The 27258-nt window shown below is 36.0% G+C and overlaps 1 protein-coding gene across 17 annotated transcripts in view; it reads left to right on the forward strand.

The window, feature by feature from the left end:
• Positions 1-27258, forward strand: part of EHBP1 (EH domain binding protein 1) — a 369979-nt gene that overhangs the window by 86932 nt on the left and 255789 nt on the right. For all 17 annotated transcript variants that reach the window (XM_042932413.1, XM_042932414.1, XM_042932416.1 and 14 more), the window contains 2 exons: positions 15074-15131; positions 24633-24728. In XM_042932413.1, the coding sequence (XP_042788347.1) occupies positions 15074-15131; positions 24633-24728 (154 nt within the window). The remainder of the gene's footprint in view (positions 1-15073; positions 15132-24632; positions 24729-27258) is intronic.

Genomic DNA, 27258 nt, shown 5'->3' on the forward strand with positions numbered 1-27258 from the left:
TGGCAGTGTCTTGGAGAGAAATCTGCACAAAGTACTTGGATCACACTACTTTTGGCACATGGGATAATAATTTTAAATATTCACTAATTTTTTAATGTCCCATATGATTTTTTTTAAATTTTTTTTTAATGTTTATTTATTTTTGAGACAGAGAGAGACAGAGCATGAATGGGGAAGGGTCAGAGAGAGGGAGACACAGAATCGGAAACAGGCTCCAGGCTCCGAGCTGTCAGCACAGAGCCCGACGCGGGGCTCGAACTCACGGACCGCGAGATCATGACCTGAGCCGAGGTCGGCCGCCCAACCGACTGAGCCACCCAGGCGCCCCCCATATGATTTTTTAAAAGTAATTTTGTAATTGCTATTATAATTTTATTAGATTAAACATATAGAGAGAAGTAATGATACCAACATACCAAAAATTAGCTTTATAGTGAGTCAGATTATGTTATAGATAGTCAGATATTTTACAACAACTAGAAATGAAATTTCTAATCTGAACAAAAACTTTTGACAGTCTGAGAGGCAAAGATGGAATCACAGACCAAATAATAATATGCACATGTATTCCTTGTGAGAGCTCAAATAGTGGTGTAAAAACAAATCTAACTTTCATGCCTGGATAATGTTGTCATAGGTTATATGAAGTTTGTGAGTAAGGTAACAAACTTCTAAAAACAGGCTAAAATCAATGCATTTAAATAAGTATTGTACTTTCATGTATAACCTCTCAAAGATATTAATGCTGTTTGGAAAATCTTTGAGATTCTTTATAGAGGCTGCAGAACATTTGTCAGTATAGATAGTGGGTGAGAAGCATGGACTCTGATGCCAAACTGCCTCATTTCAGATCTTACTGTCTACTACTATTTGAGTCACCTTGACAAAGCTTCTTAACTTCTTTATGCCTCAATTCCCTCATTTGTAAGATAGGGATGTTAATATCTATTCAGATTGTGAGGCAGGTCATACAGGATGTGAATGACACTTCTAGTGTTGGGCAGCGCAGCACCTTATTTCCTACTTGTGGGGTCTTTGTGAACTTTAAATGAGTTAGTATATGTAGGACACTTAAGATTTGTCTTATGTGATATACTATGCAAGTATTTGCTGCTCTTGTTTTTAAAAATATCCTCATGATGGTGAATCTTTTGAGGATGGGCTGGCAATGGTTAATTTGTAGTCCCGTTTGTGAATAAGGAAGCTGTTCAAAGTAATGACTGTATTACTTGTAGATTATAACCATTTAGCATTCATCTCCAGCCCTTTCTTGCCTTTATTCCTACTAGCCTTGTTTAAACTCTTAAAAATATTTGCTAATGACTTTTTTAATGCCGATCAGTTCTTCAAATACTTCAGAATGCATTTAAGAGTCAAGGATGGAGATCATGACTTTTAAAAAATGTGTTTTCCTGTTTCATCTCTGTTCTTTTCTGACTGAATAGATGTAAATTTTTGCCTTTGCTCTGTATTTTCACATACCTTTTTAGTCTTGGAAGATTTTTTCCTCTATTGCCAAGAACCTTTTATTTTTAAAAATATGTTCCCATTTCTTCTTTTATTTTTTAAAATGTTTTTATTTTATTTTTGAGAGAGAGACAGACAGTGGGAGCGAGGGAGGACAGAGAAAGAGGGAGACATAGAATCCAAAGTGGTCTCCAGGCTTTGAATCGTCAGCACAGAGCCCGATGTGGGGCTCAAACTCACGAACAATGAAATCATGACCTGAGCTGAAGTCAGATGCTTAACCGACTGAGCTACCCAGGTACCCCCCCGCCCCCCCATTTCTTCTTTTAAAAAAAGTTTCTATTACTATAACACTGTATTAGTTTAAGGTATACAGCATAAAGACTTAATATATGCATATATTGCAAAATTATTACCACAGTAAATTTAGTTAACGTCTATCATTTCAGTTACAAATTATTTTTTCTTGTGATGAGAACTTTTATCTACTTTCTTAGTAACTTTCAAATATACAACACAGTATTAAGTATAGTCACCGTGTTGTACATTATATCCTTAGAACTTATTTATAACTGGAAGTTTGTACTTTTTGACACCTTCTGCCCCACCTTCTGCTTCTGCAACCACCAGTCTGTTCTCTTTATCTGTGAGTTTGGTGTTTTTAGATTCCACATATAAGGGCATACAGTATATTGTCTTTGTCATTTCACTTACCATAATGCCCTTGAGATCCATCTGTATTGTCGCAAGTGGCAGGACTACCTTCTTTTTTATGGCTGAATAATATTCCAGTGTGTGTGTGTGTCTGTGTATGTGTATCACATTTTCTTTATCCATTCATCTGTTGTTGGACACTTAGATATTTTTCTGTCTTGGCTATTGTAATGTGAACATGGGGGTGCAAATATATTTTCAAGATAGTGATTTTGTTTGCTTTAGATATATACCCGGAAGTGGAATTGCTGAATCATATGGTCGATCTATTTTTTACTTTTTTGAGGAGCCTGCTTACTGTTTTCCATTGTGGGTGCACCAATTTACGTTCCCACTAATAGAGTATAGGGTTCCCTTTTCTTCACATCCTTGCCAACACTTGTTATCTTTTTGATAATAGCCATTCTAACAGGTCTGAAATGATATCTCATTGTGGTTCTGCAATTCCATTGCAATTCCCTGACAGTTAGTGTTGCTGAGCATCTTTTCATGTATGTGTTGGTCATGGATGTCTTCTCTGGAAAAATGTCTGTTTAGTTCCTCTGTTCATTTTTTAATTAGATTGTTTTTTTGTTTTGTTTTTGTTTTGTTGCTATGGACTTGTGTGAGTTCTTTATATATTTTGGATATTAAGCCCTTATCAGATATATGATTTGCAATATTGTCTCCCATTCAGTGGGCTATCTTTACATTTTCTTGATAGTTTCCTTTGCTGTACAGAAGCTTTTTTAGTTTGATGTAGTTCCCCTTGTTTAGATTTTTGCTTTTGTTGCCTTTACTTTTGGTGTCAAATCCAAAAACAAAAAACAAAAAAACATCGCCAAGACTGGTGTCAAGGAGCCTACTGTCTGTTTTCTTCTAGGAGTTTTTTGTAGTTTGAAGTCTTATGTTTAAGTCTTTAGTTCATTTTGTGTTAAGTTTTTGTGTATAAGTTTTGTGTGTAAGATATGGGTCCAACATCATTCTTTTCCGTGTGGCTGTCCAGTTTTACCAAAACCATTTATTGAAAAGACCATGATTTCCCCAGTGTGTTTGTGTGCCTCCTTTGTCATAAATTGATTGTGTATGCATGGATTTATTTCTGGACTTAAGTTTCCTCTTTGTAATTAAGATTTACAACTTATATTTTTAAATTTAAGTTTTACAAGTGGCACATATAAATCATTTGCAAAATCAAAGAGTTCTGTAAAGCTTACAGCAGAGAAAGCTTATAACAGAGTTCCTCGCCTCACCCTTTCCGGCCTTGATTCTGCTTCCTTATAGAAAAGCACTTTAAACTCTTTTAGTTCTTCTGGTGTTGTACTCTGTGTTCTTCCAGGACACATTAAATTTAATTATATTTATACGACAAAATTTATCCCTTTATAAATGTACAATTCAGTGGTTTTTATTATATTCACAGAGTTGTGCATTTATTATCACAGTCTAATTCAGAATATTTTCATCACTCAAAGAAGAAATTGTGTTCCTATTAGTAGGCATTTCCTATCTTTGATTCCCTCTCCAAGGTTCTAGTAACCATGAATCTACTCTTGCCTCTATTAATTTACCTGTTATGGTCATTTCATATAAATGAAGTTATACAATAAGTGGCCTTTTGTGTCTGGCATATTTTACTTAGTGTAATGTTTTCAAGGTTCATCTGTGTTGTAACATGTATCAAGTATGTCATTCCTTTTTATGGTTGAATCATTCTGTTGAATGGATATATCATATTTTATGCATTCATCATTTGGTGGGCACTTGAATTGTTTTCATTTTCTGGCTATTATGGATAATGCTGCCATGAGCATTCATGTGCAAGTTTTTGGGCATATACCTAGGAGTAAAATTACCAGATCTTTTGGTAAGTCTGTGTTCAACTTTTCAAAGAACTAACAAACTCTTCCAGAGCAGCTATACCATATTATAATCCCACCAGCATGGAGGGTTCCATTTTCATCATATTTTTGCCAATACTTATGATCTGTCTTTTAAAATATAATCTTCTGGTGAACAATGATATTTCATTGTTCAATAACATACTTTAAACTTTAAAAAAAAACTTTTTTGATTTTAGACTTTATCTACTAGCTTATGACTTCATATGGTTAAGCGAGGACTCAGGTGTTCCACCACCTCCTCCCTGAAGCACATTTACCCTTCCCTTTCACCATCCTTCCTCTTTTCCAATCAGCTTTATAAGAGTTAGATCAGAATTATTGTTATGACCTCATATTATTTGCAGCTGAGCCCTATGGTATTATCACATTTCCTTTCTTTTGATTTTTCTTGTGCTAAAAATTTATGGTGTTTTTGTTTGTTTTGTTTTTGTTTTTTTGCCTTTTTCTCTCCTGTGATTATTATTCCTAAATTTTTTTGTTGGCCTCTCAAAATCCCTCTCAAACCAGTTTAACATTGGTGACTTATCAGTTCCTTTTCCCTTGGAGCCTGCCAGTGTCCTGTTCCATTTGGAATGGTTTCTTTGTAGGCCCATGGCATTGGTGACATATTGAGAGTTTTTTTTAAAACTGTCATCCTGGGAGATTAGATATTTAACCTCTGGATTGATCTAAATTTCTCATCTTTTCTTGCCCTTTTAATGTCTCTGTTACCTTATTATTCTACGTCTGGAAGATTTCCTCAACTTCAAAGAAACTCTTCAATTTTTGCTTTCCTAAATGAAAAATAATGACATAATTTCCAGAGTGCTTTCTTATTCTTTAAATCTCCTTTTTTGGGCTGCTTGGGTGGCTTATTGGTTAAGTGTCCGACTTCAGCTCAGGTCATGATCTTATGGTTTGTGAGTTCGAGCCTTACATGGGACTTGCTGCTGTCAGCGCAGAGCCTGCTTCAGATCCTCTGTCCCCCTCTGTCTGCCCCTCCCCAACTCTCATTCTCTCTCTCAAAAATAAAATAAACATTTAAAAAAATCCTTTTTATTTTTTCCATGGATGTAGTTATGTCTTTAGTTTCTTTTGAGTTCCTTTCTTCTCTTTTTTAGCCACTTGCCTTTCATATTAGAAGTTTTCCTCGGATGATCCTTCATTGTTCATATTTAAGATGGAGACTATACAAAGCTTTTTGGAAGCTCTGTGGATGTACATAGGGTGGTTGCTAACATTATTTGAGAATTTGCTGAGAGACAGGCACTGAACTGAGCACTTTACTGTCTTAACTGATCTTTACATTGGTCTTATAATGTTCTAATTTCACAGATGAGAAACCTCTTGAGGCTTAGATGATAAAACCAGAGGAAGGGGAACCACATTTAAACCCATATCTGTCTGCTTTCATGTGATTCTTTTATCCGTCATATTCTGTTTTCCTGTCTCCCTCTGAATAAATGCTTTGTGAATACCAGGAAACCTCTTGAGAACCATGCGGTCAAATAGAAACAAGACAGACAAATATAATCATCCAAACACAAAATTGCAGCGATTACAGAAACCTGTTGAGAGTAAATATTGAACAGAATTGTTCTAGGAGGGCTGGGGAATGTCCTGAGTGATGTATCCTTTTTTTCCCCCCCATAACCTCAGTTCTAGGGAGCAAGGTACATAAATTGGAAATACTAATAATTGTGTGAATGACATGTGAGGCTTGTTCCAACAGGACTGTAAGAAAGGAAGTAGTAAATAATATGCTAAATTAAGAGAAGTGGTGTGGGTGATTCTGTAAAATAATAAAGTAGGGAGTATTATTTGGGAAGACCAATATTGCACACATAATACAGCAGTGATTGCTTATGATGCTATTTGTCTGAGAAATAACTTTATATTGGGGCATCTGGGTGGCCCAGTCGGTTAAGCGTCCGACTTTGGCTCAGGTCATGATCTCACGGTTCATGAGTTCGAGACTTGTGTTGGGCTCTATGCTGACAGCTCAGAGCCTGGAGCCTATTTCAGATTCTGGGTCTCCCTTTCTTTGCCCCTCACCCATTTGCACTCTGTTTCTTTGTGTGTGTGTGTCTCTCTCTCTCTCTCTCTCTAAATAAATAAATAAATAAATAAATAAATGAAAAGAAAAAGCTTTATATTGAAAAATGATAAACTCTTTGTACTGTTGAATAGTACAGCAAAAAAGAAATATATATACATATATTTATTTATTTTTTTGATGGCTTGTTAAAAAGTATACTTGGTTCAAGTATGCCAAACTACACCTCCTCAGTCTAACTGGTGCTGTCTTTAACTACTGATATATATGTATTAGAAACACTTGTCAGCAAAAGTCCATGTTAAATATTTTTGACCAAAAGCAGTCACTCTGTGAAAATTTAAAGATAATAAGAAGATGCAAAATATATTTTTTAAAAATGTTTTTGTTTGTAACAGACTTACATTTCCTATTATTAGAACTATCCTTTTATTTTACAGAAAAATATATCCTATATATGAGTACTTTGTCTTGTATAATTTTCTTACTATTGAATTAATTACTACAGTGTGCTGAATAACTCTTGTGAAGTAAGCATAAAGGAATATAATTAACTGGAGCTACAGCAGTTACAGTACAATAGGAGGCAGATGTACCTACTGAAGGATAAAAATAATTACTTGAGAAATAGTAAAGTTAGAGTACTTCTGTGATAAGACTATTTCTCCCCTTTTGTTTCAATATTCACAACATTGCACCATGAAATGTTCTGTTATGGGTAAGAGCCCGTTCCCTTAAAAAGAATAACCTTGTTATTTAGTGAAGTGGCTATTCACATCAACTGCAGGATTAATATTTTGAGCTCTCTTTTTCTCATTGTAAACATATCCTGGATTCTGTGGTGGCGGGAATATATTGTTCTTTTTGTGTTCTAAAGACTTATGGCTCCTTATTTTCAATCTAGGAGAAACTCAGAGGCTTAAATATTAATTACTAAGTTTTGAGTTATAGCTGTCTTTTATCTTTAGAAACATCAGTTTCATAAAAATGAAAACCAGTAGGACATAAAAAGGTTAAATTAATCTCAGTACTTTGCAATGTAAACTTATTACAAAATAGCAACTGTTTTATTGTTGTGTATGTCTGTATTTTTGATTTACTGAATTTTCTGGAATGTTAAAGAGTAACTGTAGCAGCCACACCCAGAAATCCCAAGTGGTTTAACCTAATAAAAGTTGATTTCTTGCTCACTTCTCAGTCTAGAGAAGGTGATCTAGGTTGACTGGCCTTCCATGTGGTCATCCAGGAGCCCAGACACCTTTTATCTTATGACTGTGCCTTCCTCTGTGTTCTAGAATCTTCTCCATTCCACTGGCTCCATTTTAGTGCCAATATGGTGATGGTGGTGTTGGGTGGGGTGCGAGTGAGGGGCTTCTTGCAACACCTCCAAGGACTAACACTATGCTTTGGACAGGAAACATAGTGGTCAGTTTACTATTCTGAAAATATTATTTCCCCTTTCATAATGTTATTCAAAGTTAGTAATATATTAGCTATCTCTATCTAGATTATCAGAAGATAGGAGGCAAGTGATTTCATGCCACAAATTCTTTTTTTTTAATTTTTTAATGTTTATTTATTTTTGAGAGAGAGAGAGACAGAGCCCAAGGAGGGGAGGGGCAGAGAGACGGAGACAGAATCTGAAGCAGGTTCCAGGCTCTGAGCTGTCAGCACAGAGCTTGACGCGGGGCTCAAACCCATGAATCGCGAGATCATGAACAGAGCCAAAGTCAAACCCTTAACCAACTGAGCCCCCCAGGCACCTCTCATGCCATAAATTCTTTATTCTAGAACTTCTCATTTCATCTTAAAACACAAAATGTTTATTCAGTTGCAGTCATTTAATATTATAGTCATCAAATCATTTAGAATTAGCTGAGATCTTAGTCCTCTCTTTATCTGGTAAATTAGGGAATACGCTCACAAATGGAGAGACATTCTGAAGGTCACTCAGGGCCAGAACTAGGAGAAAGAAGTTTCCTCCAGGCTAGTATTCTTTTCCTCCATACCATGTTGTCTTGGAAAGGTCGTCTTTTACAAATTGTACTCCTAGATTAATACAAATTGTTCCCTCCAATTTCTTACCTTTCAGTACCCTCCTAAGATACTTACCCTAGGAAAAGGGGAATTTTAATTGATGTAGAAAAGAATGAGTGACCTGAAAAGCATTTGTCATTTTGTTATTTGGGCCACTAATGGAGTGTCATATTGACTTTCCATGCCCAAGGAAAAATGTCCCAGGAATTGGAGGGACTGCAAACAGAGGAAGGGAGGCTGCCAAAGTCGTGTGGGACCTATGTCAAAATTTTGTGTAGGGCCAGCTCAGACCTTGGAGAAAATTTATTTTCATGTAAGACAAAGAACACAGTCCTTCCATTTCTGTTCACTTAGAAGCAAATTTATTCAGTTGTCTAAAAGCTCTTTAAATTGAAGTGAAATTTTAAAAATTAATTTGATTGTTTAACTCTGTGCATACTTTATTCTAAACTTAAAATGATTGTTTTATTTTAAATAACTTCCCCCCCACATTTAAATAGTTTTCCAGCATAAAGCAATATAAATGCATTCCAGAAAATAAAGTATATCCTTTAAATGACACATAATTTTACTTTTTTTCTTTTTTTAATTTTTAATGTTTGTTTATTTTTGAGAGAGAGCACAAGTGGGAGAGGGGCAGAGAGAGAGAGAGAGGGAGACACAGAATCCAAAGAAGGCTCCAGGATCTGAGCTGTCAGCACAGAGCCCAACATGGGGCTCAAACTCACGAACTGCGAGATCATGACCCGAGCCGAAGTTGGACGCACAACCAACTGAGCCACCCAGGCGCCCCCATAATTTTACTTTTTAATAGTGGCCACAGTTAGCATTTTGAGATATTGCCAGCTGATGTCTTCTTTCATTATATAGTATAGGAAAAAATTTTTTAAATCTGTATTAAACAAACTTAACATGATATCCTAAGCATTGTCCCATGCTTGTAAATGCTGCTGGAAAATATATTTAATGGCTTTATAATTTTGTAGTAGATGGACTGTATTAGTCACTCATTTTTTGTTGGACTTTATATTTAAGGTGTCATAAATTATAGGTTTTAAAATAAATTGTTGGGTGTTGGGCAAGCTCTTTTTGTTAGCATGCTTATTTCCTGCGACATGCATAAGTAGATCCTTCTAGGCATAAGGTTTTTGTTATCTTCTTTGTGTTCTCCAGGGTTGTGCCGGGAGTGGGGTAGTTTGTTTAATCGTTTGTCTCTCCCCCACTGGATTGTAAACTTTTAGAGGATCGAGGTTTAATCTTCTTTCATCTTTGTACCTCCATTGCTCAGCACAGTGCCAGGAACATAATAGGCATTCAGTAAAATATGTTTTGCATGCATATTATGATTTTGGGAAATAATGAGATTGGTTTTCATGTGATGTTTTGGATTTTTTTCTCATGGCTTTTTTATTTTTTATTTATTTATTTTTTTAAAGCTTATTATTTTTTTTTAACGTTTATTTATTTTTGAGACAGAGAGAGACAGAGCATGAACGGGGGAGGGGCAGAGAGAGGGAGACACAGAATCTGAAACAGGCTCCAGGCTCTGAGCGGTCAGCACAGAGTCCGACGCGGGGCTCGAACTCACGGACTGTGAGATCATGACCTGAGCCGAAGCCGGCCGCTCAACCGACTGAGCCACCCAGGTGCCCCTCTCATGGATTTTTTAGTCTCACCTCACACATGTATAAGACACACATGAGAGTGGAATCTAAATTTAAGCCAGATTATTTTTTTTTAAGCTTATTTCTTTTGAGAGAGAGAGAGAGAGAGCACACAAGCAGAGGAGGAACAGAGAGAGAGGAAGAGAGAGAATCTCAAGCAGACTCTGCATTGTTAGCACAGAGCCTGATGTGGGGCTCAAACTCACGAATTGTGAGATCATGACCTAAACCAAAATCAAGAGTTGAATGCTTAACCTACTGAGCTACCCAGGAGCTCCCAGATTCTTAAAAAAATTTACCTTGATATACAGTAGCTTACTAGTGGCAAAGAGGAGGGCATAAAATTTAGCTACAGGTCAAAGAAAGATACAGCTTACTGTTTTATAATCTTGTTCACTGTAGCTCTCTTATTTTCTCCTTTTTCCTCTCCTATTTTCCTCCTCCTGCCTACTCTCCAGAATTTAGCATCAGGACCATACTTTGAGACAAGTCTTGCTGCTTTTGCACTCAACTAGTTCCTTTTTAAGGACTGTGAGGGTAGGTTAGAGGTGTTAAATTTTAATTTTTTTAAATAAAGTTTTCTTCCCTGAATAAACCCACCAGAAGACTTCAGATCTTTTTAATGGAACCCTTTAGATAGATTTCACAGAAAGTGCATCTGTGTGTACATTTTATGTGTATGTGTATAAAATGTTCATATATATAATTATATGTTTGTAGGTTTATATGTCTGTGTATATTTCATGTGTAGGCCTATCTGGCTACTTAGGTGATGGAGTAGAAATGTTAAATATGTGATTATTGAATTCTTTCTGAAACCCGAGCTCTACCAGGTTGTCTTGACTTTTGATAAAAGTTGTATAATTATAGGTTCTTTGATAGTTGGATAACACTCACAGTTGCTCCATCCCTGCGTCTTGTGTGCACATAAGTAAATATTTAATGGTTCTTTTCTAGTACAGCACAGATGCTTAAAATATTAATTGTGGTCAGCTAATTGTGTGGTTATTGGTACTCTTCTGAGAACAATAAGTCACAGCACCATTCTTTATTTTAGAACACTGCCTCACGTTGCTCTGATAATACAAAGGTGGACTGATTTCTCGTAAAGACATTTTAAAAATGGGACGTGACTTAGAATCACAAAAAAGTTTAGTTGTCTCTGGGGGCATTCTCAAGTAAGTCATTTATGTTCTACATTCTCAGAACTTCAGGCAGGTAGGTTAGGAGACCACGGTCCTGATTTTTTATAGTAAAAGTCTTCCCTGTTGTGAAGTAACACATCTGAAGTAAGGTCAGAATGATTGAGGGGAGGGAGATGCTGAAAAGCTGAGTTGGAAGGAGGCAACAGTGCAGGTGGCCTGGATGGGGGTGGGGAGATACCCCCACTGCTGGCGCAACTTATGCCTCACTTGTGTTAAGTCAGGAGTTAACAGGGATTACTTACCACTGTCCCTGTGATAACAGTGGTTCTCAACGTTGGCTGCACAATTAGAATCACCTGTAGGAATTAAAAAAACACCTGCACATGACACCAATTAAATCAGATTCTCTAGGAGTGGACCTAGGCATCAGTATTTTTCAAAGTTTCCCAGGAGATTCCAATGTGCAGCCAAGGTCGGAATCCCTGTAAAATTTGAATAAGCTACAGAGAGGATGTATTATTTAGCTACTGGCTTTAGTTAGACCTGATCAATTATAATTAACCAACTGGGAATTCCTGGTGGAAACTTAAGGTTCATTCAGTAGCAAATGTTCATTGAGCCTCAACCTTGTACCAAATTCTAACTAACTGCTAAGAATATAAAGAAAGATATGGTTGATAAAGGAGTGCAGTCTAGTGTAGGAGATAGAAATAATAGTGTAATACAGGGCATATAGAATATTTAGATACAGGTGTTTCTAGGGTATTACTGGAAATACAGTAGTAGGGGCAGATAGCTGCTTAAGGTTTGGAATATGGAATGGCGTAGAAAGGAAATGAGAAGTGGTCAAGGTTTCACAGAGGAAGTGATGAGTTAAGGGTTTATCAGGTAGAAAAGGGAGGAAAGAGGAAGTTTTTAAAGAAAGGTAATAGCATGCAATGTGAAGAGATTGAAGGAATACATGTTCAGGTATTTGTAAGTTATACAGAAAGGAAGATAGAGTTGGGTGGTAAAGTGCCTCATAAAAACAACATTCAGGAATATGGACGTTATTTTGCATGCCAGGTTGTCAAAGGGCCAAAGCAGAAGCTGGTCAGGTGTGAAACAGCTGGTAGCGTTGGAGGCTCTAGTAATTCGGACAACATGGACTTTGTTTAAAGGCATTTAATTTAGAAAGGATTTTCAAAATTTAAATTAAAAGTTAAATAAAATGGAATATTATTAAGGGAAATGAATGTGTTAAATTCAACCTGTAAGCGCCAGTTTGTTAGTACCTTCCATATAAGAGACCAGTATGGGATAATAAGCAAGGACAAGCTGTAAGATTTTATAGCATTTCTAAAGAAGTACCATAGAAATATCATTAAAAGTTGGGGTCACCTGGCAATGTGGAGATGAGAACATAATGAAAAGATTAGTAGTAATCTAGGTTAAATGTTCATTCTAACAAGCCATAAATACTTTCAAATAAGGTAGTTTATACACTTGTTGGCTACTCATTTCCTGTACTGTTAAGCTGTCAGCATTGATCATACCTTCTTCCCACCTCCATCTGTTACTTTACAGCTCCCCATCTTCACTGTCATTTGTCCTATTCTGCTTCTCTGTGTGTTGAACAAGGTTATGTTTGTTTCTGTGTTGGTTTGGATTTTAAGTTAACACTCTTGATAGTTCATACAAACTTTCTTCTGTTTCATCTTATATAGCATTTGGTTATTGCTCCCAAAATTTCACTGTGGGAAGATTCACCAATCCAAGCTACTGGTTTTAGTTTACAGTTGTTGTCTTTAATGCCTGACCCTCAGAATTGAACTGAGTCTTGGATGGAGAACCACCAATTTTCTATTTATACCATGCTGGTTATTATCACCATCAGAAACATTGTGCATTTGTTTAGATGACTCCCTACTTAGTCATTTTCATTACTGGAACCTTCCTCCTGTTTTTTTTTCTAGCGTTTCTTTGAGTTCTGTGACCTAAAATGAACAAGAATTAACATTTTATGATATTTATGTTGCTTTTTGCATCCTACTCCTTCCCTTAGTTAACTAGGATGTGTACGTTGTAAACTCTTAAGTCTTCATATGCCTAAAACCATTTCTTTTCTTTTTTTTTTCATTCAGCAAATATTTATTGACTATCTGCTCTTTGTTAGACAATGTCTAAAACCATTTCTTAAATGATGGATTAGCAGTATAAAACTCAAGGGTGACAGCTATTTTCCCTTAGCAACTTGAAGATCATTAATTTTATTGTCTTTTGGGCTTTGTTTCTGCTAACGAGAAGTTGCTATCAGTCCAGCCATTCCTTTGTTGGTAACCTGTCTTTTATGGTTTTTCTCTTTATTCTTGCTGTTTTGTAGCACAGTATCTAGCTATTAGATTTATTTTTAATTATCTTGTTCATTCATATATACTTTCTATCTAAGGACTCTCTCTTCAAGTCTGGAATATTCTTAGCCTTACCTCTTCAGTATTTTCTTTGCCATTCCCACTGTTCTGAACTTCTAGAATTTCTACTAGGTGTATGTACTTCTCAATCTGTCTTTTATGTCTCTTACCTGGTTTTAAAATATTTTTATCATTTTATTTTTCTATGCTACATTTTGGGTTACTCAGTACTTTTTCATTGGGCAACTCTCTCTTTGGACAGGTTTGTAGGTGAATCACTGGGTAAGGGATTCATGACTGGTGGCCTTTTATGTGTATATATGTATATGTATGTATTTAATTAAATGAAATAAGAGGACAGGTCATCTGCTGATGGTGACGGATTTTAGGGTAAAATAAATGACACATGGAAAGAGGTGAAGGTCACCAAGATGAGTGTACCATTCATTTCTTGGTTAAAAAGCTTTTATCTAAAATTTTTTAAAATAAAGATTTAAGGAAAATAACTGATAATCATAATCTTGATATTTTCCCCAAGTATTAAAGAGAATGCAATTGTATTAGCTGAGAACGTAAGGTTTTTGCTTGTTTGTTTTTACTTTATATTAGCAGAAGGTAAGGAAGAGGGGTCTGAGAGTTAAAAGACCTGTATTTCATATTTGGTTCTGCCAGAGATTTTAAAAAAAAAAAAGTTTATTTATTTATTTATTTTGAGTGAGAGAGAGAGAGAGAGAGAGAGTGCAGGAGGGGGGTGAGTAGGGGCAGAGAGAGAGGGAGAAAGAGAATCCCAAGCAGGCTCCTCACTGTCAATGCAGAGCCTGACGTGGGGCTAGATCCCATGACTGTGAGACCATGACCTGAGCCAAAATCAAGAGTCGGATGCTTAACCGACAGAACCACCCAGGTGCCCCAGTGCCAGAACTTTTGATGAGTTATTTTGCCAATTTTTAAGCTTACAAAATAGGAATAATAGTATGTACCTTACATGTTGTTTTAGTACTGTATTGCTTTTATGAAGATCTTTGAGATTATGCAAATGTTTTGAAAACCGCAGCATTGTTCATAAGATATGAGATGCAAAAGTAGTATAACCCATAGATTTAAATTATTTTGTAAGTGTCATTTTTATGCTGTTGTCTCCAGATTAAAGTAGATAATGCGTTAGATGTATATAGCATTACTTTTTAGAGAAGATGTATGTGTGCTTTTTCTTTTGTCACCAGTTCCAAGTATTTTATTTTACTTGGTTTGTCCCACTGGATTAACTTACTAAAGGATTTTTAGAAAAACATGTGGATAAAATATTAGTCATTTAAATTAGATTACATTTATATTCAACATTTGCTATTTTTGAATAATTTAGAGAGACTTATTGTAAAAGCAACTGCTCTATGTAATGTAAAGTAGGTGACATTTTTGTCCTTTTTTTTTTTTCAACGTTTTTTTATTTATTTTTGGGACAGAGAGAGACAGAGCATGAACGGGGGAGGGGCAGAGAGAGAGGGAGACACAGAATCGGAAACAGGCTCCAGGCTCCGAGCCATCAGCCCAGAGCCTGACGCGGGGCTCGAACTCACGGACCGCGAGATCGCGACCTGGCTGAAGTCGGACGCTTAACCGACTGCGCCTCCCAGGCGCCCCGACATTTTTGTCCTTTTAAAAAAGGCACCAGAACTAAACTTTGTTAATTTGATGTAAGAGAACTTAAATTATACTTAATCTTTTTCCTGTTTGACAGGCAACCAGATAAACTGGTGGTGGTTTGGACAAGAAGAAGCCGAAGGAAGTCTTCGAAGGTTTGTCTCTTTTCAAAATTTCGTACCCAAATGTTGAATTTAACTTTTAGTTAAATTATTAAACTTCCGTAGTCCCATTGTAGATTTTAAAATATTACTTGACATGTTGGGTTATTTCTGATGATCTACTACTAAAATGGTTGATTAGGCATTTTGATTGTGTAACTGCAGTTCTATAAATGGGAGCCAGATACCTGAGTTTTGATCTTGGATTTGGTAGCCTTGGATAACATCAGTTATCTAGCTTCTCTGTACTAGTGTATTTATGAATTAATGATTAACTAGGTAACACTTACAAAATTGTACCTGAGATTATTTACTCAGATTCCAAGAGGATGAAGTTAGGGCACACTTAAGGAATGGTGAGTTCTTGGAGTCCATTGCTGGGCTGCAGTAGAAAAGGAGTTGGGTTTTTCAAAGATTTTAATTTAAAAAAAATTTTTTTAATGTTTATTTATTTTTGAGAGAGAAAGAGACAGAGCATGAGCAGAGAGGGGCAGAGAGAGAGGGAGACATGAATCTGAAGCAGGCTCTGGGCTCTGAGCTGTCCTCACAGAGCCCAATACAGGGCTTGAACTCACAAACTGTGAGATCATGACCTGAGCTGAAGTTGGATGCTCAACCGACTGAGCCACCCAGACACCCAAAGGTTTTAATTTTTTGCACTTATAGCTTTGTGGGGAGTAGAACAGAATTTTTAAAATGTTCAGTAACAATTCTGCAGATACTTTAAAAATTCCATTCTGTAAATAAGTATGAATGTATTTCTATAAGCACATAATAATTACAAGCATGTTAAGGATGTTGGTTTTTCCATAAGTAGTCCTGTGTGAGGAAAAAATTTATTCCTTTTAATTAAAATTAAATCAAGTTTAAATTTCAGAATTTTTAATATTTTTGTGGTATCTTGTCAAATTTTATTGTGGTAAAATTACATATAGATCTTAATTATACAATTTAAGTCAATATATACTTGTGTAATTAGTACTCCTAATAGCATATAGACTATTTTCGTCACTTTTTCCTTTGTGTCCTCCTCTGGTTAATTCCCAACTCTCAGAGGTAACCACTATTCTGATTTTTCTGTCACCATACAGTAATTTTGCCTGTTTTTGAATTTCATTTAAATGGAATCATACAGCAGTACTGTTTGGTTTGTGGTTTCTTTTGTTCAACGTAATGTTTTTGAGGTTTATTCATGCTGTTGTGAATATGGTAGTTTTTTTTTTTTTATTGGTGAGTAGTATTCCATCAAATGAATTTACTACAGTTTGATTATTTATGCCACTGTTGATGATTTGATTCATTTCCAGTGTATATTTTGAATATTCACTACTGCAAAGAGGTTTACTATAAATATTACCATACCAGTATTTTAGGAGACAAATATTTTAATTTCTCTTGGGCAAATACTTAGGACTGAAATCAGTGGGTTGATACATTTTTAACTTTTAAATGTATTTCCACCAGCCATATAGGAAAGGTCCATTTACATCATATCACGAATGATATCTTCTTCAAAGCATATATTTATAGTTTTGGGGCATTGTATTTTGGACCTGTATTTTCTTATCCATTCACATATGAGAAAGAGTTCTGAAAATAGGCTTAGGGTCTTCTCTGTTTTGCTGGATATTGTTATTTTTGCCTAGTGGGTCTTAGGCTTTTGTGGAGAGGAATAATATAAGGTCATCCACTAAGTATGATAGATGAATATAACTATAACTATAAACTTTAGATTTAACATGTTTTTAGCTATCAACAGAAAATAATTTTCTCCTTTTAATAATTAGATACTAATTATTTTCTAAAAAAATATGAAACATAATGAAATACTGTAGATTATAGACCAACTCATAATGCATACCCATATTTGAAGTAAAATACACCTTTATTTAATTGCATTTTCAAAAGTCAGTCAAATAACTTTTAAGGCCAAATTATTTTTAATATTGTATCAAATATTGATTGAATCCAGATAGTAAAATCCAAACATATGTGGCTATAGGTTGATTTTTCCCAGAATGCATATTTTCTAGAAAGAATTAATTCTTGTACTACTGTCAAATTGTGGCACTCTTAATATTTTAAATCCCTCCTGGATATTTCAGAATCATTGTGTTTCCTCTTAAAATATTATAGATGTAGTTTTTTTGAAAAAAATTAAGAACCCACCATGTGTTAAAGCAAGTGCATAGTATGTTCATACATATGTGAAATGCTGTGTTATAAGTTGTACAGACAGCTAAAGAAAAGGGGGAGACTTAAAAATCAGTGTCAGAAATTATGAAAGAAATGATTACAATATTATTGTAAAAGTTAAGCAGGTAACTTTTTTTAATCTTAAGAAACTTGAAATACATGACATTTTGGAATTCTTTAAAACACACACACACACACACACACACACACACACACACACAAACTTGTCTCCAGCTATTTTTTATTAAATTAGTATCAGTTATACCAAAACCAAAGACTAGAACCATTTTATTTCTTCTGAAAGATACTTCTGTTTTCTGATGGTTTTCCTTTAAGATATACATTATTTGCTGCTGAGTCCCATTGAAGTCACTGAGGGAGAAAAAAAGATCTCTGCAACCATTGGGCAGAAAACATTCTAGTTTTTACTTTTAACTATGTTTTTGGAAAGAGTTTGAGTTGCATAGTAGTCAATTTGGTTTTTGTCATCCATATAGTTTATTATTTCTCTTTCCTGATTCTGAGTATACCTGCCTTTTTTTATATTGATTGATAGATTGAAACTTATAACTGAGACCCAGATAAATATCAGATTAGTGAGTAAAATAATAAGGCACACTACCTTATTTTTTTTAAATGTTTTTATTTACTTATTTTGAAAGAGGGAGCACGAGTGAGGGAGGGGCAGAGAGGGAGGGAGAAAGAGAATTCTAAGTAGACTCCGCTCCATCAGTGTGGAGCTCAATGCGGGTTTGATCTCATGAATCGTGAGATTATGACCTGAGAATCGTGAGATTATGACCTGAGCTGGAATCAAAAGTCATATGCTTATCTGACTGAGCCACCCAGGCGACCCTACCTTAATTAGTTTAAAGTTTAGTTCTTAGTTTAGTGCTCACTTTCTTTGGGCACATGTTTATCTTGATAGCTAAATATATAATTAGAACTCATTTTTTATTGAGAAAGTAGTTAACCATGGATAATCAATACAATGTGCAGCTTCCCTATCTCTTCTCCTCAAGTCATGGCATTTATAACAAAGATTTGTTAGGCTGCAGTTGATTTGTATATACTTAAATAAAATTATTTTTTGGTAAAATATATGGCAGTAGGAATCAAAGCAACTATGATAGTCCCCATAAATTATGGCAGAGTAGTATGTTGCCTTAAATATGGTTTTCCAACAGAAGTTTAAGCTCACAGAGAAATGGGAGGATTCCAAAGGGAAACCAGAGCTTTAAAGTCCTCACGAGCTTTTTGATGGCATTACCACCTTTACTTTCTTGCTCTGTGGTTGTGCTACAGCCTTTTACAATGTGCTGAGATAACAGGAGGGGCAGGGTACAGTTGCAGAGCTTTGCCTTATGGCGACAACTCTAAGGTAAACTCTACATGTGACATCTTAAACATATGGGTATATGCATTTTTATAAACCAAAAATTATCTATTTAACAAGTGACAGCTATATATTTTTAGTGAAATATTTTCATTTTGTAGGAATCACAAATAACAAGTGAATGTTTATTCTGTGTTTAGTACCATATTAGGTACAAGTCTTTTAGGGAAGGTATGACATGAAATAATTAGAAAGTAAGGTGTTTTATAGAGTCAGTACCCTAAATTGAGAAATGTTACCTTTTTTCTAGGTTTGCTTTGGCATGTCAAAAGATCTGTCATATGATTAAAAAATGAGAAAAATCGTATAAGGGGAACTGGATAATGTGGCCTAATCCTTTTGTACTATTATCTGTATTAGATAGATTGCTGGCAAATAAAGAGACAACCTGCCTTTCTTAACTGTGCAAAGGAGCTGAATAGCTGTATGTGCGTTTCTGTGACTAATTTTTATCTTTTTTTTTTTTTTTAACATTTACTTATTTTAGAGAGAGAGAGAGAGAGAGAGAGAGAGGAAAGAGAAGGTGGGGGAGGGGCAGAGAGAGAGGGGGACACAGAAGCTGAAGCAGGCTGCAGGCTTCGAGGTGTCAGCACAGAGCGCCTGACACGGAGTTCGAACTCACAAACTGTGAGATTATGACCTGAGCCTAAGTAGGCTGCTTAACCGACTGAGCCACCCAGTTGCCCCAGTGCCTAATTTTTTCTGAGAAAATCTTTTCTATTACTTTCAGTGAAGACCAATCAGGGTTCTTATAGTAGTGATGTTTGCAAGTATGTGCTTCTCCTAAATCAAATTCTTAAAAACAGAAATTAATGTCTCTATGGATTTGTACAATTTTTTTTTTTTTTTTTTACAAATCTATTTTTGCCCATATTGGACTTTTCATTCTTTTTCTAGGTTCAGATTCCTGAATTCAGTTGGAAGTGAAAGTTTTAGTAAGCTGTTTGAAAATAGGAATCTTTTTTTTCATGTTTGCTACTATGTACATCCCTGGTTTCCTTTGCAATAAAATTTACTTCATTCTGTTTTCTGCCTACCATATAATATTTCGCTAACATTATAAAGGAGGTGGTGCCAGCTACTCAGCCAGACTAATTGATGTTGTTACAGTGTCCTAACTTAGCCAGGTTGTATAGACTCTAAAAGGAATATCAGAAAACCAGAGCTCTGACTTAGTTGGACCTTTGTTGCTGGGGACAGAGATGCTGAGTGGAATGGTAAGAAAATGGCAGCATATTAGCAACTTGGGAACTAACACCCTTACATCTTCTTTTAATAAAAAAAAAAAAAGATTTTAGTTTGTTAACCAGATTTTATTTTTGTTTGTTCAGCAATCTAATTTCTATTCTGTGATCGAAGAAGGAGGATTGAAAGAGGTCATTTAGAGTGCTAGCATTAGGGTACCTGAAGAAATTATCTGATATTACTATCTACTAACTCTGCCCAGTGATCTCTGCATTCCCTGCTTTTCTCACTTTTGATATTTGTATTATCCACATAAATGTTAAGAATTTAGCGATAGAAGACTATTTTCTTGACCACTGTATGAATCAGAGATAGAGCTGGGTAAGATGTTGGTCGGGTGAAGAAATTTGAACTTGGAAATCATGTAGGTGGTTCTCCTACTGATTATTCATGTGGGTTCAGGCAAGCTATTTACTCTTTGATTGCTCTGGTTTTCTTATCTGGATTAGATCTCCTAAGGGTATCTTCAGGTCTAAAATCCATTGATGGTCATTTTTTCATTATGAATTTTACAAATACTAGGGGCGCCTGAATGGCTTAGTCAGTTGAGCATCCAACTTTGGTTCAGGTCATGATCTCGTGGTTTCTGGGTTCGAGCCCTGCATCGGGCTCTGCACTGACAGCTTAAAGCCTGGAGCCTGCTTCCAGTTCTGTGTCTCCCTTTCTCTGTCTGCCCCTTCCCAGCTTGTGCCCTCTCTCTCTCTCTCTCTCTTTCTCTCTCAAAAATAAATAAACATTAAAAAAATGGGGCACCTGGGTGGCTCAGTCAGTTGAGCGTCTGCCTTTGGCTCAGGTCATGATCTCACAGTTTGTGAGTTTGAGCCCTGCATCGGGCTCTGTGCTGACAGCTCAGAGCCTGGAGCCTGTACGGATTCTGTGTCTCCATCTCTCTCTGCCCCTCCCCCACTTGCTCAGGTGCATGCTCACTCTCTCTCAAAAGTAAATAAACATTAAAAAAAAAAAAAAAAAAGAATTTTACAAATACTGTATCTTTGCTGCTGTGGCTAATGAGAAAAGTTCAGTTCCTGAACTGAACACTCTATGTTTTTATTCTGTGGGGAGGCTATGAAAATATAATGATGGTGAGTTTGGAAAGACCAGAGGAATAGTCTGACCTACTATCACAGTACGTAAGAATTTGGGGCGCCTGGGTGGCGCAGTCGGTTAAGCGACCGACTTCAGCCAGGTCACGATCTCACGATCTCGCGGTCTGTGAGTTCGAGCCCCGCGTCAGGCTCTGGGCTGATGGCTCGGAGCCTGGAGCCTGTTTCTGATTCTGTGTCTCCCTCTCTCTCTGCCCCTCCCCCGTTCATGCTCTGTCTCTCTCTGTCCCAAAAATAAATAAAAAACGTTAAAAAAAAAAAAAAAGAAGAAAAAAAAAAAAAAAAAGAATTAGAATTGTCATAAATCTTCAAGATTAACTATGTAGAGTATGTAGAGTGGAGTTTTGATTAAGGATTATCTAAGGTAGGCAGAAATTTACTTTTCAAAATGGAGATTCTTGACTTTGTGAAGTTTTTGTTCTAGAATTGTCAGTAGGCATATTTCCATAAATAGAGGAATAGAAGAATCTCTAGAGATATTCTTTAATCAGTAGAACTCAGCTTTTTGCTGTTGGGTATAGTGTGCTAACTCTGTTGTGGTCAGTGTCTACTTCCCTTTCCTTCCCTGAAGTTTTATGATTGGACGGCAATGGAGAGAGAATAGAGAGAGAATTACTAACAATTTATGAGTTGAAGTGGGGAGATGCTGCTAAACCTATCTTATGCTGGTATCTTAACTAACAACATATGATAAGATTTGAATGGACATAAGTTTCCATGATCTTGATCCTTTCTCACTTCCATTTTGTGGGTTCATATCCAACTTCTGCCACTTACTTGCTGTGTGATCTTGGGCAAGTCCGTGTCTCATTTTCCTCATCTGTTAAATTTGTTCCTTGTCACACACCTGCAGTCATATCCTCTAGCTTCTTTCTTGTTATCATGAAAGAATTATCTATGCTTCTGGCAAAGGTCAATCTGTCTCCTTTTCCTACTGTTAAGGACATGACTCTAGTAATTCTTTCTCTTTTGCATCATTCAGTTTTCCCTCTTAACTGGATATTTACCATCAGCATTAAAATATTTTTATTAAAAAAATTCTCTCTGCCATTATTTTACCACTAAAGGCAGACTAGTTTTCTCTTTCTCTTACAGCAAAAATCTCAGAGGAATTGAGTGTACTTGATATCTTTACTTTCTTTTTTCTTATTCTTTGTTGAACCCTTTCCAGTCCAGTCAGGCATTTGCTCTCATCATTCCACTGAAATGGCTCTTGTGAAGTCAGAATTGGCTTCTGCTTTCTTAAATCCGATGGTTATTTTTCAGGTCTCATTCTGTCTAACCTATCACCAAGATTTGGCACAGATTGTCTCCCACTCCATGAAACATTTTCTTCACTGGACTTTCAGGATACCACACACCTCTGGTTTTCCTTCTGCTGTACCAACCCTCTTTTGCTGATTCCTCCTCACTTCCTGGACCTGTTAATGTTATGCTCCAAGGTTCAGTTCTTGAACATTTATATTCTCTATCTGTACTCTGTCCCTTGGGATCATATCCACTCTTAAGCTTTAAGTATCACCTATGTATGGTAATGATTCCCAGATTTATTCCAGCTGCCTGTTTGAAGATCTACACTTGAATATATAATATGCACCTTAGATTTAATGTGTATAAAACAGAGTTCCCAATCTTACTTTCCAAACCTGCTCTTCTTGCAGTCTTGTTTTGTATCTGTTAATAGCAATTCTCTTCTTCCAGTTGCTCAAGGGCAAAATCCTTGGAATCAGCCTTGGTTACCTTCTTTCTCTCATGTAGTCTGCAGATCTTGTTGTTTCTGTCTTGAAAATATAAAGAAAAAATATATCCAGAATCTGACCACTTTACCACTTTTCTACTACTTGAAGCCAAATCACCATCACCTCTCCCCAGGATTATTGCAATAGCTTCTACTTGGTCTTCCTGTTTCCTCTCTTATGTCTACAGCCTATTCTTGCTATATTAGTGAAGTGTGTCCTTTAAAACATAACTTAGAGCATCATGCCTTTGCTTAAAAACCTTCAGTGGCTTTCCATTTCACTCGAATTATAAATAAGTCAAAAGTCTTTGTAATGGCCTCTCAGAGCCTTATATGACTGGACCCTCCTTATTTCTCCAGCCTGGTATCCAACTTTGCTCCAACCACATTGGCCTTGTTGTTATCTGACTGACCTTTCCAGTTGCTGTTCCATCTCCTTAGAAGTCTCATCCCATGTATCTATGTATCTGATTCCTTTACCTCTGTCAGGCCTTCTCTCAAGTGTCCTCTTCTCAATGATGCCTTCTCTGACTATCCTGTTGACATTTGTTACTTTCTCTTGCCTCCCCTCCAGCCTTCTTTCTTCCATTTTTTTCTCCATAGCACTTCCTCTATCTAACATACTGTATATTTTACTTAATTATTTTGTTTGTCTGCTTCTTTCTAGTATATCGTTAACTCCACTAAAGCAGATTTTTTTTTTTTTTTTTTTTTTTTAAACTACTCCAGTGCCTGGACAGTGCTTGGCAGATAGAATCAATTGTATGCGTGAATCAGTGAGTGAGTCAGTGAATGAATGAATGAATGAATGAATAGTAGCTACCTCATAGGGTTCTTATGCTAATTAAATGAGTTAAACATAAGTAAATTTCAAACTTGGACTGACACTTAGAAAGTACTCCATAGTGTTAGCTTTCATTATCACTTTCATGGAGTGTCCTGCAGCTCATAGAAAAGAAAACGGAGATGTCTTGGCATACCTAATCTTCCATCAGCTTTGACTGGAAATGCCACCACAAAGAAAGAACTATAGTGATGACTTCCAAATTTTGGGAGGTCCTTAGGGAACCACAATAAACCAGATTGACAAGGAAAAAGAATCTTTAAAATTACAAGTGCTAGAAATATTAACTCTATAAAAACTGTTTTCTTCTTTACTTGTCCCAAATAAACATTACAGTTTAATGGGAAATGAACTTAAATGCAAAGTATGCACTTTGTTTTTCCTTTTAAAGAATGAATTTGCCTTTAAGTTCCTAGATCAAAAAATATATTTTTTTAATGTTTATTTATTTTTGAGAGAGAGAGAAAACAAGTAGGGGAGGGGCAGAGAGAGAGGGGTACACAGATCTGAAGCAGGCTCCAGGCTCTGAGCTGTCAGCACAGAGCCTGACACAGGGCTTGAACTCACAAACCATGAGATCATGACCTGAGCTGAAGTTGGACGCTTAACTGACTGAGCCACCCAGGTGCCCCGATCACAAAATAATTTTTAAAATATTTCTCCTAAAAAATTTTTATCCAATCACAAACAGTAGCTTTTGAAAATATGAGACACCTCATTTTTGCATATTCTTGCATGTGATGGTGGGAGGGAGATAGTGAAATTTTGGTTACAGATAGTAATCTATAGCTATCATGTGATAGAACTGTCATGGCCCAACTTTAATGCTTGAAAAATCTAACTTGATTAATCTTTTTTGTTTCAAGGAGACTACAGATCTAATAGATAAACAGTGTCAATAAATTTTTGTAAATTATTAACATTGCATTTCCTGTACTTCATATTAAAGCCATTATTTTAACTATTCTGGTAGGCTCATAGCTGGCAACCTGGAATAAAAAATCCATACCGTGGTGTTGTAGTGTGGCCTGTTCCTGAAAACATTGAAATCACTGTGACACTTTTTAAGGTAAGTTCCATTTTTATAATTTATGCAACTTATTATTTTATAATCATGGTTCTAAATGACAGAATATTTCAGTATTCGTTGTTCTATATATTTGGGTCCAAATATATAGAATATGCATTGTTTTTGTGGATATAGCAGTTTATATCAATGCAAGTTCATGAGGGTATTTCATGGTCTATGAAATCAGAATAATTTGGGAGTCCTTTTCAACTTGTTAACAATTTTGAGATCAGTTGAAATACTTCTCTTACTACTTCCTATAGTCTACCCACAGGAAACTTAAAAAAAAATTTTTTTTAATGTTTCTTTTTGAGAGAGAAAGAGAGACAGATCACGAGGGGGGGAAGGACAGAGAAAGAGGGAGACACAAAATCAAAGCAGGCTCCAGGCTCTGAGCTGTGAGCACAGCCCAAAGCGGGGTTCAAACTCATGAACTGAACCATGAGATCGTAATCTGAGCCAAAGTGGGATGCTTAACCGCCTGGGCCAGCCAGGCACCCTACCCATAGGAAACTTTAAAGTGCTTTATCGTAGAAAGTGAGGTTTGTGGAATTCTTTAGTCCTGAGCCTCATTTTGTTAGCCCTAATTGACTCATCAGAAGATATGTTTTAAAATTAGTATTCAATAAGTATTTTAGGGGCACCTGGGTGGCTCTGTCGGTTAAGCGCCAGACTCCTGCTCAGGTCATGATCTCACAGCTCGTGGGTTCGATCCCTGCGTCAGTCTCTGTCCTGACATCTCAGAGCCTGGAGCCTGCTTCAGACTCTGTGTCTACTTCTCTCTCTGCCCCTCCCCTGCTTGCACACTCTCTCTCTCTCAAAAATAAACATTAAAAAAAATTTTTAAAAACAAGTATTTTATTTATGTTAATGTAAGAAGAGAAATTTTAAATTGATATTTGATAAATATCTTAATGACATTAATATTTTACAAGTACTGTAGCTTAAAAGCAAGATTCTGGTTGTAAATTCAAAGGACAGATCCAAAAACATAGCTGTGTGTATAACTACCTGCCTGTTATACATACATGTTTTTTTTTCTTGAAAGTCTTCCATATTTCTTGAAACATTACAAAGTAGTCCTCACTGAGTTCCCATTAGGCACTAGAATGTTTACTTTCCTAACTCCTTACCTGCTTCCCCAAAATGGTGGGGAAAGATTTCATTTTAGCCTTTTTGAAAGTGGTAAAATTAGAAAACAATGCTTAATTTCTTCTTTGAATCATTCCAGTTGTGTTGAAGTTACTTTTGCTGGACAGAAGGAAGAAAGACATCTCATTGAGCATAATTTAATAATGTAAAGTTTGTGAAAATCCACTAAATATTTAAGGACATGAAATTTAAGTAGAGAAACATTATATGGCTTAGCATGAAATCAGTGTGTAAAAAAGTCCTTTTAATTTTGTGATCTAATTTATTAATACATTTATTCAGGAACTACTGCAGAGATCAGTAAAACAGAAGAGTGTGATGAATGTTAATATACTAACTCATGAATGGAATACTACTTTTAAATGCTCTGTATTTCACAGATATCTATTTTACAAAAGATTTTTAGCACTTTATGTTTTATAGTCTTGATATTACTGTTATTGACGTTATAACATTGCTCAATCGTGCTTGTCATATATATACATACTTAATTTGCCCAGAGAGAAATAAGGGGTGAGATAGTCACTACTCTTCCTTTTTTCAAGGAGGTTCAGGACTATCTGATAGTCCTTTAGTCAGCTGTACTAAAAGCCTGTTATTAAACTCCCTTTATCCATATATCTCTTACTGGAATGGTACAGTAAGCTTAGTAGGTAGCAGCAAGACCTTTGGAACATTTCCTATCATTCTCACACAGCAACCCCAACCAAGGTTGTATAATTATCCCTTTTGTACTGATAAGGAAACTGAGACTAAAGAAGAACATGACTTGCTAAGTCACAGTGATTTAGCCCTTCTTCTTTCCTTCACATTGTACATCCTATTCTGTAATAAAAAAAAAAACAAAACTGCTATGAATATAGATTACAACAGCAAGATCTCCGACATGCTTGAGGAAGACTTTTAAGTAATTTTTTGAATATTTTGATTTGATTTGCTGTTTACACTAGGAAAGAAAACGAATGGACATAGTTTTACAACTTGAAAAAAATGATGATAGAGAGTAAGGGGCTAGAATAGGGCTGATAAATAATTGACAGCCATGTGTTTGGGAAAAGGATGTGTACTAGCTGAGTGATTCTGAGTTGAAAGTGGCTGTTGAAATGGGTACTTGGAGGATTAAGAGATAAGTGTTGTTTTCAAGTACCGATGAGAATGTTCAGCATATCCTTATCACTGAACTTTTATGACTTTGAGTTTTAGTCTGTTGGAAGAAGAACTAATACCCATTTCTCCCCAGTTTGTTGTAGTAAACATTTTTGGTTAATTGTGATATTGAGGCAAACTTGCAACCATTTTAAATATTAAAACAATATTTTCAGTGGAGGCTTTTATCTCCCCAACTCCCCCTCTCTCCAGATTTCTAACAGAAGGGCAG

The sequence above is a fragment of the Panthera leo genome, chromosome A3, assembly GCF_018350215.1.
Source record: "Panthera leo isolate Ple1 chromosome A3, P.leo_Ple1_pat1.1, whole genome shotgun sequence".
Lineage (NCBI taxonomy): Eukaryota > Metazoa > Chordata > Mammalia > Carnivora > Felidae > Panthera > Panthera leo.